Raw genomic sequence first — 17,146 nt, forward strand, 5'->3', positions numbered from 1 at the left:
TGTTTTCTCCTGCTTCTTGTTCCGGTAATAAGGTCAAACGTTGTCCTTATACAAGTCCAACATCATTATGCCATGATATTCGGCGACTTGCGATAACAGTCTAAGATAGATGGCAACAGGCTGTCTCCTCTCAGGCATCAGCTTGTAGAGCACACTGTGGAATGCCTCAATCGCGTTGAACGTGCAGCTTTTCTGCTGTCCCAATTCCTTTTTCATCAATGACATGCATCAGAATATCTTGCTTGACACACTAGGTTGTAACTACCGTTTCAGCCACTTTTTGCAATTGAAAAACTCTGAGAGAACCTCCTGGCCGGTACGGTAGAATTCAATTGAGTTACTGGCTGTACGGAACCGATGAACTACTGTATTTCTCCTCAAGATCTCAGAACGGGGCTATAGCATCTTCTTTTATAGTATACAGATTCTGTTGGATTTTTGTTCTTCGGATCTCATACTTTGTACGTCCACGGTTAGCCGTCAGATTGCTGATTTCTCTGACACTTTTCGTGGTTTCACCAGTAGACGGATTAATGCCAGAAATGGCAGCAGCAGCGGTGACGTTAGGACTTGTTTTCACCATCTTGTTAAGCTCCTTCTTTTCGTATCTATCAAGATGGAGCAAATTGTAAATGGTGTATGTGTGTGCTTCTTCTCGGTTATTTCTTGGTGAATTATTACGGTACTGCCTCTGTCTTTTTTGTGAGAGTCATTTACACAGAAAGTAAAGGTTACAGGAACACCACAAGGAACCTTCTCAAACGGCGCCTTACAATTTGGGCATTCAAGCCTTCTTTTGGCACAGCCATAGCTGTCCTTCTGCTTGATGGGCGACCGCTGATTTTTGGCCTCTTCAGCTCTCTTGCATTGCAAGCTTAAACATCGTAAAGCACCAACGCACAACATATGAATTCTTCTATCGTAAATAGCCTCACCATTAGAGAGTTTTTCGACCGGCTGTTGCATACAAGCATGCATCTTAGGCTACATTCACTTTCTCTTCAAGCCACTTTTTACAGTGTAGCAACATAGATGATGTTTATTGTATCACATCACATCGATGATTACAAGTCCAGCCAATTTTGTGTGCACAGGTGCCTCAGGAACTACAATACATTCAATCTCCCTAATGTCAAGATATCGAGATCCACCAACACTACATGAAACATACCGACTTAGGTGGCCTCTCAACAAGCTATACCAACAATCCATAAGGCCCCAGTGGCCTGCTATTTATATACCATCTCAACGTAGTAGTCATTGACCAGGGATCTACTGTAGGGGGAAAAACTCTCCCGTTCCTTTAAAAAATTGTCTTTTTGCATTAGTTTTTAGTCATTTCTTTGTATACAAAGTCGAGATATATGTCGTTTGAATGAGAGAAAGTAGTGCTATCTATGCATATTTATGCCTTTTTCAAAAACTAAAATCGAATGATTTTATTATTTAAAAAATAAATATAGAAAAATGTACATTATATTATAAAATCATTAATAGTGAGTTGAACCACTTTTTCTCTTGATGACTGCGTTGATTCGGGCAGGCATACTGTCAATATATTTTTGGCACTCTTTTTCTGTTATTTTGTACCATTCTATGTAACTATGCCGCTCTAGTTCTTCTTTTGTAAAGGGTCTAGTGGAACACTTATTAAGACGAAGCTTTAGGAGATGCCATACATGTTCAATGGGATTAAGATCGGGACTTCGGGGTGGAGAATTCATATTTTCGTCTAGGTTGAACCCATTGTCGGTGAACCATTGCTTAGTAATGCCCGAGGTATGCGGTGTTGCTTTTCTTGTTAAATTCGCACATCAGATGGTGTCTTCCCAAAGTGCTCAAGAGTGTCGACCAATGATGTCTTCAAAATATCAACATACAAGCCCGAGTTTGTTGCGTCTTCAATAATGGTAGTACCATAACTAGGCCCCTCCGATGTTATGCAACTCCAGAACATGACTCCACCGTCATTTCCATGCACCTGAGACTTGACTTAATACGACTGCATGGTTCGGCCATCATTTGTCTAGTAAAAAGAATTACCATCTGAGCCCCAAATATTTACTTTTGTTTCATCCGAAAACACTCTACAACGCCAAAAAGCAATAGTAAGATGCCTATGCTTTTTAGCCCACGCCAATCGAAGCCGCTTGTTTGTCTTGCTAACAAAATTGGTCTTTACTTTTCTACGAGATTTAAGTCCATTTCGTCTCAATGACTTGCGGATGCAATTAATAGACATATCATGGCCCATCGATCTTAAACTTTTTTGTGCTGCTCGGGGATTATCTAAAGCACCTGATCGAAGTCCTCTTGACACTAGGGACATAGTTTTAGCACCAAGTTTTTTCGGTCTTCCGCCAACAAGTATAGCTAGGTCAGGGCAATAGAGTTTTCTGAGTCTTGTAAGAGTAGAGTTACCGATTCCTGGATACATATTTCTTATCTTTGAGAACGAAAGACCACGTTAGAGCAAAGATTGGAGAATGTTGCGCAAATCTTGTGTTAAACGAGCAGGCATAATGAAAGTTTTGAAAAAAAAATAAGAAAGCAAAGAAATAAAGAAAAAAAATGAAGAAATTAGCCTCTTTTATACTTTTAGAATGCTCCTGGGATATTAAATATCCTGAGCATACCGCGGGTAGTTTTTTAGACCTCTTCGATACGTTTATTGGAAGTAAAGATATCAACCATTTTATACCATCTAGAATTACCCACCTAACATTTTTGACACTTCCCACTTTGGCTGGTTATACTGGGGTTAAAATATAGTCCAGCCATAAGGTTTTATGTTGCTGTAATTCCTGTTAGTTGTTCTGTCGAACGCAGTATGGGAGGGATTCTCTTTTTGAGTTTCGGCAATATATTGGGTAAAAGTCAAGATTATTTGAACGAACGGGACAGTTTTTCCCCCTACAGTAGATGCCCTGTAATAAAGAAGTTTTTTGCTTTCGGTTTAGATACAGTTGACAACTGATTATTATCATCGACTTATTATTACAAATTCATCACCGGCTTCTTCTTGTTGTAAGCTATGGTGTAGCTTTTCTTCAAAGCCCATCCAATATTTACTCTTTTAATTCTGAACGTATTGGTGGTGTAGTCAAGTATAGGGGGGATGTTGTGCCAGAAGGGCTACAAGTGTCTATAAAGATTAGAGTATTCTTGATGGGCATATATGTCTGTGTTGTGCAATAACATAGACAAGTTATGATAATTGAAGTGCATCTCAGTTATCTAGGTGCTGAGTTTTACCAGATGTGATATGTGTTGTACAAGATAAATTGCTACTTTGGCATTCAGGATTTAGTATATATAGGATAACTCTTGTCTTCATCAATAAATCTTTAGTTTTTGTGTCTGATTTTATTCAAATTGCAGTGAAATCAGGTTTAATGGATTTCACAAAAAAAATAAAGCAAAGGTAAAATACAATAGAAATCAACTGTATTTTATTTTGTGTATAAAATGAACTGAAGATCCTGGAATTGAGTAAAAAAAAAGAAGAGTACTTATACATTTGCATCTAGCTTGTAGGATTAGTGATGATAGAGAGCAATAGGTGCTGCTATTGCGATATCTGGCAAATGTTGTTGATGTTTGATTTAAAGTGGTAATCAATGCAAGAGCACTGGCCATAAGGGTCGATTTGAGTAACCTTGATGGGCTTGGGTGAGCTATCGTCATAGCATGATTTAATGTAACCTTGATGGTTTAAAGTGTGATGTTTGTTATTGAAGCATGGAATCCTTTATCTGGGATATTGTGCAACTATGGCAGCAGGGCATAGTTGTCATATTTGAATATGCTTGTTATTGATTTAATTCCATTTGGATAAAGATACCATCACCTATTACGACCATCATGGGTGTGATTGAATACACTGTGATCAGGAGTGATTCATTCACACGATGTGCGATATAAGCGTGTATCTTTACTTTAGTATTTTTAAATGGGTTTTTGATGTACATTTGAGCGCTTTCATTAATAGATCCAAATAGCATGAATTTGAATGAGTGCTATTTGATGAACTTTGGTTTTCAATTAAGTTGCGTTTGGGTGGCTATTTCATTACACAAATAAGTCTTTTCTTATTTTTGCGATATCAAACACTTTTTATAGGCTACAAATTATAATCTATTTATTCTTTGTGCTTAACAGTTCTAAGCAAACACACTGTAACTAAAATTCCAATTTGGGGGTCGAAAAACCGATTTTTTACAGGAAGCATTATAGGCACCCAAACAAGGTCTCATTTTGTGAGCAGCAAACACAGGGGAGCAGAACTTAACTAATAGTGAAACCGGGTTGAGTTGACAGTTTAACAAAGAACAGCGCCCAAATACTGGCTTGATTTTATATATAATATTGGTTACTTTTACACTTTCATCGAGTAGTTTATTTAACATCTAATGTAGGGAATAATATCTGTTTATATGCCAATCAACTCCCCAGAGCGGGCATATAATGGTCCTGATATGAAGGTCCTAGTGTCAAGATAGGGCGTGGAAAAGCTATTCCCCACTTTTGGTAAAATGCACTGTACATCTTTGAACTTTTTTTGCCACAATCAAAACAAAGCAAGATGCCATGAAGCGGTTTCCAGCATATTAGTTTTCAACTCTATGTCTATGGATCTATTACTCTTAATTAAAAGGTTTGATATATCCCTAGGATTGGAAACAAAGACATACAGCTGAAAGCAAAACGAATTTCCAGAGATATTAAAATACTAGATACAAACCTAAAATTATTAATTGGGCCAAACGCTGTCGGTCACACTTTTTCCCAAAATGATTGGGACACTTTGCGAAAACGTAAGGGACAGAATTAAAAAACAGATGGGACAATTCTCAAATTTGTTTGGCACAAAAAATAAAAGTTTTTTTTTAGGGCAAATCAATGCTTTATTTAAAGTCCTTTTCGTCACCTAATTAAAGGGAGAGGGGAAAAGACTGGATATAATGGGGTATCAAATTAGAGAATTTGATGAAAGTTTTCTTGGGAGTGTAGGGTTGTAAGTGAGTTTCGTAGATAGGAAAGGAGGATAGAAGGTAAGAATGTGGATTGATGGAAGTGGTGCTGATAGTGATAATACCAGACTGTTTGTAACATGCAGGCAAACACTTGATGTACGGAAAGAGATGGGAACAGAGGGTGCTGATGCCTGGATGAAGGATGTTCCAAATGAAGGAGTTGCTGAAAGTTTGAGTAGGTGTCTTGTTGGATCCGGGGAAGCATGTAAGTAAGGATAGCGGTGCGCCAGAAGAAACGTTTAAGTGGACAAGCGAATAAAAAGTGTTCAGTTGTTTCTGTGGATGAGTTGCATATGGTACAGGTGGCGTTGAAAGGGGTCTTGAGACGAGACTGAATACGTTCTCTGGTAGAGATCTTGTGATGGAGAACACGGAACCAGGTATTTCTAGCATTCAGAGGGATACGGAGGGACCAAAAGGTTTTCCATCTAGTAGGTGTCAGGACCGGTGCTGGGGAGACCACAGGAGTAGAGGAAGGTAAGGATTTGAAGCCTTTAGTGGAAGGAGCGACAATTTTGACTTGGTGAGAGGCCAAGTCGAATTGGGAAGAGATGAGGGATGTGAGTAAGGGATGTAGTTGGTCAATAGTGGGTAGGGTGGTGAGATCAAGTTGTGATGAAGTTAAGAGAGGTCGAGGGAAGTATGGCATCATAGCATGGAGGGTAAAGGTGTTTAAAAGAAGGGAATGGGAAAGTATCATATTAATGGCGCGAGCGGAGGCGATAGAATGAGGGAGGTTGCGAGTGTGTTGTTTAAGAGTGAGGTTGAGGGTTGTAGGGCTGTAATCAAAGATGTCAGAACCGTAAAGGTGGCGACGAATTGTAATGTGATTTTGGAGAACTGTGGAAGGGGGAGAAAATGTGGGTGACAAAGGATGGGAGGGGGTGTAGAGTGTGTTGAAGAAGGGGAGACGTAAAATGGTGGGGATATCAACGGAGCATATATAGAAGTTTCTTTGGATGGAGTCGACAGCAGAAAGTATGTTGTGGACGGGACCAGAATCAGGAAAACCGGATGGGCGACAGGGAGGGAAAAGCAGAGGCCAGTGGTAGGAAGGAAACCGAGGAGAGCCAAGAACAAAGGACATAGTGGACCGAAGGATTGGAAGGGATGGCATCAGAGTGAGTGATGGTTGATTGGGATCAAGGAGTGGTTGGAGCCAGCGCCATTGCAGGGCGTGAGCCTGTTGAGCTGGGATCAGGAGTTTGAGGCCACCTTGTGATCGCGGTAAGGCGAGTTTGTCAAGAGCAAAGCGAGAAATCTTAGCGTTCCGGTTGATAAAGGATGAGATGATGGATTGTATGGACGAGAATTCTGACTTAGTAAGAGTGACCAGACGTAGGATGTGCCATAGTTTGGAGAGGATCAAAGAATTCAGAACAGTGATACGACCCCGTATAGTCAGGTTTCGAGTGGAATGGAGTTGACAAGAGTCTTGGATACTGGAGATAAGAGAGGCGACCAAGGAGGACCGTTGTTGCTGGTTGGAGAACAGACCGTAACCAAGGTAGTTCAGAGCAGAGGTGGATGAGTTGTCATGCCAGGATGTGATGCCTTTAGAAGCCAAGAATTAACTCCACTGCGGTTGAGCGAGGCCTGAAAGGGATAGCACCTGTGTTTTGTTGTAGTTGAGCAAAGCATTGGAGGCTGCCATGTATCTTTGCAGGAGGTCTTCAAGGGCAGGGAATTCAGATGGATGGCTCAGGGTGACTAAAGTGTCATCCGCGTAGGCAAGTATCTTGACAGGAGGGGGACTAGATCCAGATAAAGGGTCTGGAGGGAAGGAAAAACCTTGGATACGGGAGTCATTGTGGACTGCTCGCAGGAAGGGGTCAAATGCGATGTTGAATAGCAGTGGACTTAACGGGTCGCCATGTCGAAGGCCTCGTAATTGTGATAAAGGAGTGGATGGGAAGCCATTCACGTTGGGTTGAATCATAGTGGAGGAGAAGAGGTTAAGGATGGCGGTAATGAGTGTACTGGGGATGTTGAAGGCTTTCATTATGGCTTCAAGATAAGAGAAGTGGATGCGATCATACGCTTTTTCTTGATCCAGAAGAAGCGCGATGAATGGCAGACCGGACTTGGTGGCAATCGTTTGCATGCATTGGACTTGGAGACCCTGTTCAGCAATGAACCGTTGGGGCATGAATCCCATTTGTTGGATGCAGATCTTGTCTGAGAAATGGACCATCAAGCGAGCATTAAGGATACGGGTGAAGGTTTTGGCGTCCGTGTTGATTAAAGATATAGGGCGCCAATTCTTCAAATACGAGAGATCACCTTTCTTGGGAAGAAGAACCAGGCTGGTTTGAATCCAGGAAGCCGGAAAGATACCATGGAGAAGAGCATCATTGAATACCCGGAGACCAATAGCCGCAGTAGTAGGATGGAGAAAGAGGAGCCGCATAATCTGATATGGGAGACCATCAATCCCAGGACTACTATGAGGGGGAGACCGAAAGAGACCATCCAGGATGTCATCTAGAGTGAAAGGAGCGCAAAGGGAGTCATGGGAGTCATCAGATAATCGATGTGAAGGAGGGATCATGTTAGCAAAGTAATGAATGTCCGTGGTATTTACAGTATCAGGAGTGTAGAGCTTGGTGTAGAAGGAATGGACAGCTTGCTCCTTTTCAGATTGGGACAAGAAACGATTTCCAGAGGAGGGATCCACTAAGGTGGGCAGCGTCCGCTGAGTGATCCGCTGGGTGACCAGACGTTTCAAAAAGCCAGGAGAGATCTCGCCATTCTCACGCCAACGTAAACCCAACCGGAGAGCCTGATGTTCAGTGATTTCCTGCTGTAAGGTACTGATAGCCTCTTCGATGGCAGGGAGACGATCATTCCAGATGGCCGTGGATTTGTAGGTACGAAGAATTCGGTTTCGTTTGCTTTGGAGGTGTCTCAGTTGACGCCGACGTCATTCAGCCTGTTTCCGACCCACTCGTCGAGCCACTGTGCGAGTCAGAGATTTGATATCATCCCATATCGATTAAGGGGATGCTGTAGAGGTACTGGAGGCCAGATCCCGGTGAAAGTCATCCAGGAGGCGGTACAACTGATTCACAAAGAAAGAGTTAGTGGCCAAGCAAGGATTGGCTCGCCACAGGCCCCTGCCATGGTTGGTGTTGCGCATTCTGAAGTGGATGCTAAGCATCGCATGATCTGTCCATTGTGAACCGATGAAGTCAACGTTGGATGTGTGGACAAAATACGTGAGAGGGGGCGCCACATACATGTAATCTATGGTAGATCGGTGGCCACCACCGGTAAAGGTGGGTAAAAGTGGATCAGATTGTAAACGATGGGAGCACTCTTGGTAGTGGTGTTGTAACATAGCATGCCATAGCCATTGGGCTCTCGTGGCCGGTGGCATGTTAGCAGAGTCATTGGAGTCTAGAATGGGGACATTGGAGGGATCCTCAGGGTTGATTGAGTAGGTGTCAGAAGGATAGCAATAGTCGAGGTGTAAATTGGTGATGAAATTTGAATGCTGTAGGCCATCCTGGATGACAGATGCTGGGAAGTGTCGAAAGTTGTAGTTGAAATCTCCTACAATCAGATCGGGAGCCGCAGAGGGAAGAGTAAACGAGTCGGATAAGAGATTTGACAGTAAGGAGCGGAAATAAGGTAGTTGGAGGAGATCAGCATAGAAGTCATAGCGAGCATAAGAAGTGGCGGGAGCATAGATGTTCATAAGGCGAAAGGAGCGGAAGAGGTGGTTGACGTGGGAGACAGTGCAGATGATTAACCGACCATTAGTAGAGACATAGGCATCATCGAGTTGGATAGCAGGATTTATGCTCACGACTCCACAGTAGTGGGTCCATATAGAAGTCTTAGCTTGCAACTGGATGTCCAGACGATCCTGCACCTCAGGATCCGCTGAGTGGGTCTCCTGAAGACAGAGGATATTCATGTCAGAGGTAGCGAGAAGGCGAGAGAGGGAGCGGCTGAGATCTAGAGATGAAGGCTTAGAGAGACTACGACAATTGAGACTACAAATATTAAGGTTAGTGATTCTGTTCTGCGTAGGGGAAAGGTGTGATACCAGGTTTGGGGAATGATTTATTGAGGAAGAGGGAGCATGAGTATTGGTGTTGGTGGTGTCGTTGTTCTCACTCATTGAGAGAGATCACCGGCGTCAGAGACGGGAGAACTGGGACGAGAGCTCTCCGAAGAGTAAGCATTGGAGGCAAAATCAGGGGTTGTACCCATGTCTTGAGTGGGTACTGGATTACCGAACAAATCGTGAGGATTAGTAGGAAGGGGAACCTGTGGAGCAGAGCCGCGAGAAGAGTTAGTTTGGGTAGAGAGGCCAGAGAGTTGGGGATTTTGGGATGTGGATTCCGAGACTGATTGGGGAGCAGGTCGTCTCTTGACGGGACGAGGGAGACGTTGGTTGATGATATCTTCAGCGACGTGGCTAGGTACCCATCCTTCATGGACAAAGTACTTTGCAACACCGGGGACGAGATGGAGGCGAATAAAATACAGGGAGCGGATGCATCGGTCCTGGTGAAGGGCTTTTGCGAGCTGGGTACGACGTTCCTCCGAGAAACTTTGGTATTTAGGGTCGGCAATGTGATGGTGATCCAGAGGATCGAAATCTTGGATCAAGTGGGAGTCAATTTCGAGAAGCTTCGATTTGAACTCAGGGAGATAGGCTTCATGCAAAAGAACACCAATGGTGTTACGAGCCGGGAAGCTGAGGTCCAGAATTCGGAGGTTGTCAATCGAAATTTGGCGAAATTTCGATCTAATTTGGGCACGATTCATACGGCGGGAGCGAGGGAGATAGACAAAGGTGTAAGACCCATTTTGAGTGGGATCGTGAACAGGTGGATTGAATGCACGGTGTAAGGCCTGTCGCTTGCGGTCCGTAAGTGGAGCAGGGGGCTTGCTAGCGATAGAGGCCCAAGAGGGTTTGGTTTGAGGTCCGTCAGATTTGGAGGCAGGGCGAGGTGGTTGAGCTTCAGGGCTTACTGAAGGATGGTTGTCAGAAGGACGAGAGGGGTTCTGGGTAGTTTGGGACTTGAAGAAGTTAAGAATTTCCTTAAAGGAAGTTTCGACGTTCGTAAAGCGTTGGTCAATAGCATCAAATCGTTGATCAACGGCATCTAAACGCTGCTCGGTAGCTTGATTAATGCTACTTTGGGCACCGATGGAGGAATCGATGCTGGCAATGGCAGAGCGGATGTTATAGAGAGTTTCTTCAGCGGAAGACATGTTGGTCTCCAAAAAGTTGAGCAAACGTGTTAGTAAGTAAGTGCTGGTTGAAAGAGATTACAAAAAATAAAAGTTGTCTTGAGACACCTGAAAAAATGAAATGAGACAAACTCAGAGGTTCGAGTGTCCCATTTACTACAAAGGCTGTTTATTCAAGCATGCCTCAAATTCGTTGACAGAATAACGAGCAGATCCCTCAAGATCGCTATACAAAACACTGTTACATGCATCAGCTATTCTACTAGTGAGGTTCTCGTCTGACAATGACCTTTCTCTTTTCAGCTTGCTTTTTACGACATGCCAAAATTGTTCAATAGGGTTTAGCTCAGGAGAGTATGGAGGAAGATATACACATCTATAGCCTTGCTGAATGATATATCTTTCAATGTCATCGACCGTATGAATAGGCGCATTATCCATTACGATATAGAAGCCTTTGAACCTATCATCCTTATCCAAAACATCCAGTGTCTTAGCCACGAAATTGAAATAATGCCCTGTTACGGTACCCCCCCAGGTCCTACTTTACCAGAGCCTCCACCTATCTTTCTTTTTGTTAAGCACAAAGAATAAAAGGATTATTATTTGTAGCTTATAAAAAATGTTCAATATTATAAAAACAAGAAAAGACTTATTTGAATAAGATCAGACACAAAAACTAAAGATTTATTGATGAAGACAAGAGTTATTCTATTTATACTAAGTTCTGAATGCCAAAGTAGCAATTTATCTTGTACAACGCTTATCACATCTGGTGAACCTCAGTATTTAGATAGCTGAGATGCACTTCACTTATCATAGCTTGTCCATGTTGTTGCACAACACAGACATATCTACCCATCAAGAATACCTTAATCTTTATAGACAGTTGTAGCCCTTCTGGCACAACACTTTTCTTAAAAGAGGCACCTGGTATTCTTACTTGAACATTGATAATGCCCCAAACACTTACTGCACCGAGAATAGCTGTGGTTTTGGCCCTCGTTACAGGAACAATTACCTCAGCGCGAGTTCCCCTCTCAGACCAAGCCATTGTTCGCTTCAGGTTGATATGGAAAGCAGATTCATCAAGGAAGACGCAGTTAGACATGTAGTCCATATCCGTTTGCTCCCATTTCTTAACCCATTCGTAGCGATTTTGTATACTTTCAGGGAAGTTTCTTTGCTTTGAGTGGAGATGGGCCTTCTGTCACATTTGTAATTTGTCTCATTTCATTTTTTCAGGTGTCTCAAGACAACTTTTATTTTTTGTGCCAAACAAATCTGAGAATTGTCCCATCTGTTTTTTAATCCTGTCCCTTACGTTTTCGCAAAGTGTCCCAATCATTTTGGGAAAAAGGGTACATTAAACCATTAATTGTCTGACGGTAGCCATAGCCAGATCAATATTGACACATATACAAAGCTATATTAAAGCTACTGCGTCATTTGGTAGGTGCTTCCCAAACTTTTTGCTACAAATGATAACGTGATCGAATACAACTTATGTCTACTGAGGCAAACGTACATAAAATGTAAAGAAAAGCAAACCAACACTTCACACAGGAACAATACCCTTTTGTCAAGTATACAGAGAATCTTTGCAATTCTGTGGTATCGTTGTGAAGTGCAATCAATTGAATTATGCATGGCAGAAATTCAACAATCAATGCTTGACAAAAGGCAACAACTCTAAACAAAACTTGACCTAGCTTGCTTAACCTAATTCTCGTGTACCTAATTCAAACCGTGGCCACCAGAATTATATTTCCCCTTGTTCCATTACCTCCTTCCTGATTAGCTATTTTCTTGTATTACATTCATTTGGTTAATTAGATTGACATGGCTTCTGAATCCCATTATTTTTTCTTTACTTTACTAATTCTTTTGAAATGACCACCATTAATGCTTTACCAACGGAAATATTGGTGCTTGTAGACCGCTTTTTGAGCTCTGTCAATGACCGTATCACTTGCGTGGAAGTCTGTTCAAAATGGAGTGCCCTATTTCAAAGATCACTGTTTCACTATGCGCAAATCAACAATAGACACCAATTCAAGCGCTTTTACTTGCAATTGCAACATCAAGGTCATTTGGTCAATATAGTCGATATACAGCAACCCTTTTATCACTCGAGTATCGTTAAAGACAGTGAATTGGTGGCCCTGTGTAAACTTTGCCCTAACCTCCATACATTACATTTTAATGCGTGGGATAAATTGTTTGTGTATCCTCAACAAATTCAGCAATTAACGTATGCTCTGGGATCATTGAACTTGATAGCCATCTCCATATTCAATCCGACAACAGAGCTAGGCACTCAAATTTTGCACAATCAGCATTCATTAACAGAGTTATCTTTATTCATCGATTCACACTGCAATTTCTCTTGGCTTATTGGGATTTCTAGGATTGAATCACTGACACTCCACATTGGCCATGACAGCCAAGTTCCATTGGCGCCACCTCAACTAGAGGCCATTCACCGAGCTTGTCCAAAGCTGCGGTTTCTATGTGTATTTGGTAGTAGTAGTAGTAGTAGTAGTAGTAGTAGTAGGCCTGATATCCATCATTTGGAAAACATAACAGACATAGTACCGGCATTCAACCTCAAATCGCTCAAATTGATCCACCTCATCCATCCTCGTCAAGGCATTGTCAAGGCCTGGGTTAGATACATTTGCTACAGATATCCAAACTTGGAGACCCTGGAAATTGAAAACGGCCACATGGACTCTGATATGCAGACTGACACAACTGTTAAATGGGAAACTGTTGTTGAGTGTTGTCCTCATCTTAACCGCATTTCTCTGTTTGGATTTCCCTTGAATATGAAGTTCTACAAGACACTTTTACAATGCACAACCTTGTTAGAAAGGCTCAAAATCTATTCGCCTGGTTATCCCGTACCACTGACAAGTCTGCTTCACAAACACCAGGCAACGCTGACTGACTTGTCGTTTTGGCCATGTCATGTACTTCAAACATTTGATTTCAGGCACTCAGTAAATCTGACAAGGCTGTATCTGTCCGGTATTTATATGAAGGATGAGTGGCTCAACGTCGCAATGGATATACTATTGGAGAACACTCGGCTACACCAGCTTAAATTGGATCATCTTTCATTATCACAACCATCAAAAACCATGTCTAAAACTCGAATTGCCCACGTTTCATTCAGTCATGTCACATTATCCAATACAACGCTCAATGATCTCCTGTGCGCATGTCCACGGCTGACCCACCTGTCTCTGGTGAACTGTCATTTCTTGGACTTTCATGTTGATTTGGCAATGCCACACCATCAACTCGAATTCGTAAATCTGCACCAACCACAAGTCTTGCAGCAACAGCAGACAGACACTCATCAGAAAACAAAACACATCCAAATCACTCAGCACGGCGAAAAAGTGCAATACTACAAAACGCTCAAAAATCGCATCCATGCTAACCATTGTGTTCAGCAAGAAAAAAGCCAGTTTATTTATATTAGGTTACATTGCTTTTCAGTAGATCAGTTGTATTTACTCGGATCAAGAATCAAATAAATAAATAGAATATAAAAATTATTTTACAATAGTAGCTTCTCTGCCTGCTATGGGCGAAGAAGAGGAGGGCGGGGGTGTGCCTCCTGTTTGAGGTCTTTCATATTCCTTACGGTTATTGTCAGTGTCATAAGTGTACATTGGTATTTTGTTGTTGGTTGGACGCCATTCATAGTGTTGCTGTTGTTGAGGTGGCTGATAGGTAGGATAGTGCTCAGATCCAGCAACAGTAGTAGCAGCAGAGGAGGGTGGTGGTGGCAAACTATTCAATACAAATCAGTATATGGCTCAGCTTATACAAACGCTACAGATAATTTTACCTCTGAGTTAAGGGGTGATGATGGCCATAAGATGGATGATGACCATATTGACTTTGTGTTTGAGGTGGAGGTGGTGGAGGTGCGTGAGAATGAGGGTGAGAGTAGTAATGATCTGGCGCTTGTTGGTGTTGTTGATGATGATTCATGTAAGGTGATCCATGTTGGGAGTTATCAACGCTTGACGCACTGTTATTAGAAGCCATTCTGATTCTGCTCCAATCCTGAGGGTGTTGTTGCTGGTGCTGTTGATGGTGAGCATCCTCCTGACGCTCGCCCTGCTGTCTTTGCCAGTAGTAAGGTGAACTTGTCGAATCGTCCTTGACAGAGGAATAGTCGGGTTGTTCGTTGGAGTGGTGTTGCTGAGGTTGATGGTGGTGATTATTTGCAGAATAAGGCGCCTCAGGAGATGCATTTGAATGAACACGGTCATGGACACTAGTGTAAGTCTGTGGTTGTTGCTGTTGTTGCTGTAATCCAGGATATGAGTGAGAGTGAGACATGGGTGGAGGTGGAGGCATGTGACTATAGTTTGTATAGGCTACACCGTGGTAATCATAGGGCATGTATTCTGTAGGCTGGAAGAGATGAGCACTCGCACCAGCATAGGCAGTAGGACGTCCATATGGAACATGTGCAGCTGAGTTACTATGTTGAATGACACTGGAAGTAGGGCCACCTCCACTGCTAGTACGCTTACTAGAGCTATGAGCACCAGAGTCAGTTTCAGCGTAATGGCCAGGACTTCTACCACGGACAACAAGCGAGGATGATTTGGCAGTAGCCACAGTGATCGTATTTCCATTACGTAATTTTGCTAATAGTTCAACGACAATGACATAGTATTGTTGAGCAGCACGTCTCTTGCCATTGTTTGCGGTTGCAGTTTTGAACTGAAGACGTTCAAAGGTGACAATAGATTGACTAGAACCAACAGCACTAAAACCGATATTACCTCCAGGGCGGATCAACTTTGGGGTAGGTGTTGTTTGAGGACCTTTATCACGTTTGGGGGTGTGTTGAATCAACTGAATCGATTTATCACAATCAGATAAGCGAGCACTGACACCAAGCATGAAGCAGTGAATCTCCTCCAGTGATCCGTTGTGATCCTTTGCCAAGCAAGGGAAATCTTGTCCCTCGTACAAAATGCCCACACCTTCCAAAGAGAAGGATCCACTTACTTGAAAGTAATTGCGACGATAACATGTCCAGTCATTATCAGCCAAAAAGAAGCCACGATCCACCTTTGTATGGAGACGAACATCAATACTAGATAAGAAAAAACGAAGCTTTAGTTATCGTCACACGGTACACAGCCCAAACATAAAACCTACGTTGTATGTCTGTCTAATGATACAATGTTATGGGCGTATTCAGTAGGGCCAAATGAAGGGCATGTCTCGCTAATGAGTGACTCTTTACGATCTCTTGAAGTCGGGTTATTGCTGACATGAGGATGGTAGTTGGAAGAAGAGGAGGGTGTGCCTGGCGTCGCCGAGCTACTGTATTTCTGAGCTTCCAGGGGCAATGGTGGTGAAGATGGATATTGCAAATTCGATTCATCTAATTCATCATTCTTGATCGAATCATTGTGCTCGGTATTACTGGCAGTTGGCTGAGGAGTAGTAGGCTGAGATGACATGATAACTCTGCTATGAAAAAGAAAAGAAGTGTCAAAAAGAGGGTGAAACGAACACAAATGAAATGTTACCTTTGCGGAGATGATTCTGATTTCACTGGAGCAGCATTAGCCGTGGCGTTGTTATAAGGCGATTGTTGTTGTTGCATTGGCATCAGAGCCTGGTTTTGTTGATGATGTGCTTGGTGGTGATGATATTGGTGAGTAGTCTCAGGTTGGTGAAAACTATAAATATTGAGAAAAGTGATGAGTAGATGAAAGAAGGAAAAAGAAATTTTCTCCACTTTTTTTTTTCAGGTCCCCCTCTTCTCTCCCCCACTAACAAAGCCCTGGGCTTCATTAATAAATTTTTGCTGATGTCAAATAAAATCATTTTGAGATTTGTATTTGTATATCAAGGATGATATGAATCAAAAGTTACAAAATGATGGAATACATTTTGCAGCCCCTAGACGATTCTTTTTATAGGTTGCCATGACAACCAGAAACAGAAACCCATCTCCCCACATTTCCTTTCGTCTATTTACCTGTGTTGTCTATTCATAGGATGATTAGGCTCTTGGCTGTAATTTTGATTCATATATCTGTGATTCTCTGGATCCATATTGTGTTTTCTCTATAGAATCGAAACGAAATAAAACGAAAAAAAAAGAGAAAGAAAAGAGAGATAGAGAAAAGAAATAAAGGAACGAATTATTGAGTTGAATCAGAATAGAGAAGCCTGTTAAAAATAGTTATACCAATACAAGTTTATATTGGAGATATATCGGAGACTCATGTTGTAGAAATCAACACTAAAATGAACCAATTGACGATAGTGTCTTTGTCATTAGTAGCTTTTTTGAATCTTTAAGGATATTTTCTCTCCAAATGAGTTGGCGTAAATGTCAGAAGCTGTGGTTGTTGTTGTTGTCATATGTATGCAAAAAGGAAAAAAAAAAGGTAGTAATTTTGAGTTTTTGTGCACCAGGTAACACACCTCGAAGATCTTTGTGATTGTAGTCTATTTTTCCATATGGCAGGGGGGGGGGGTGAAAGTAAGGGGTTAGCTCGCTTTATTTGATCTAGTTTTTCTTTGCTCCAATGATATCCAATTATCTTTGTAATACCAATAAATACTTGGGATTTGGCCATGCTTGTATAAAGCAATGATTGATTTACAGCATTTCAAGCTATTTGTTTGATGAAAATAGACGGGAATCATTCGCAAAGCATTACACTTATTTGCAAGACTTGTTTACACACCTCGACAGAGGCAAAAAGTGAATTAACACTTTGACCTAGACTTGGCAATGTATCATTTGAAAGAGGTACTCATCACCATATCTACTGGCGGATGGCGGGAAGAAAGGCTTGCTGCAATAGACCAGGATAAGCATGAATTATTTATTTCAA

At 42.0% G+C, this 17,146-nt stretch overlaps 4 protein-coding genes across 4 annotated transcripts; 1 reads left to right on the forward strand and 3 right to left on the reverse strand.

Annotated features, from left to right (window-relative positions):
• Positions 1-4,977: 4,977 nt before the first annotated feature.
• On the reverse strand, positions 4,978-8,958 carry ATC70_000258 (uncharacterized protein; the record flags this gene model as incomplete). The annotated part of the gene is made up of 3 exons (XM_064819676.1): positions 4,978-6,590; positions 6,828-7,930; positions 8,276-8,958. The coding sequence occupies 3 exons, from the start codon at positions 8,956-8,958 to the stop codon at positions 4,978-4,980; spliced, it is 3,399 nt and encodes a 1,132-aa protein (XP_064683596.1).
• Positions 8,959-9,161: 203 nt separating this feature from the next.
• Positions 9,162-10,268, reverse strand: ATC70_000259 (uncharacterized protein; the record flags this gene model as incomplete). The annotated part of the gene is made up of 1 exon (XM_064819677.1): positions 9,162-10,268. The coding sequence occupies one exon, from the start codon at positions 10,266-10,268 to the stop codon at positions 9,162-9,164; it is 1,107 nt and encodes a 368-aa protein (XP_064683597.1).
• A 1,871-nt stretch (positions 10,269-12,139) lies between these two features.
• On the forward strand, positions 12,140-13,795 carry ATC70_000260 (uncharacterized protein; the record flags this gene model as incomplete). Its single annotated transcript, XM_064819678.1, has 1 exon — positions 12,140-13,795. One exon carries the CDS (start codon positions 12,140-12,142, stop codon positions 13,793-13,795), a length of 1,656 nt encoding a protein of 551 aa, XP_064683598.1.
• An 18-nt stretch (positions 13,796-13,813) lies between these two features.
• On the reverse strand, positions 13,814-16,355 carry DIA4_1 (Serine--tRNA ligase, mitochondrial; the record flags this gene model as incomplete). The annotated part of the gene is made up of 5 exons (XM_064819679.1): positions 13,814-14,054; positions 14,113-15,381; positions 15,447-15,764; positions 15,824-15,976; positions 16,279-16,355. 5 exons carry the CDS (start codon positions 16,353-16,355, stop codon positions 13,814-13,816), a joined length of 2,058 nt encoding a protein of 685 aa, XP_064683599.1.
• Positions 16,356-17,146: the final 791 nt, after the last annotated feature.

This window comes from Mucor velutinosus, assembly GCF_035048745.1.
Source record: "Mucor velutinosus strain NIH1002 chromosome Unknown tig00000041, whole genome shotgun sequence".
In the NCBI taxonomy this organism is placed as follows: Eukaryota; Fungi; Mucoromycota; class Mucoromycetes; order Mucorales; family Mucoraceae; genus Mucor; species Mucor velutinosus.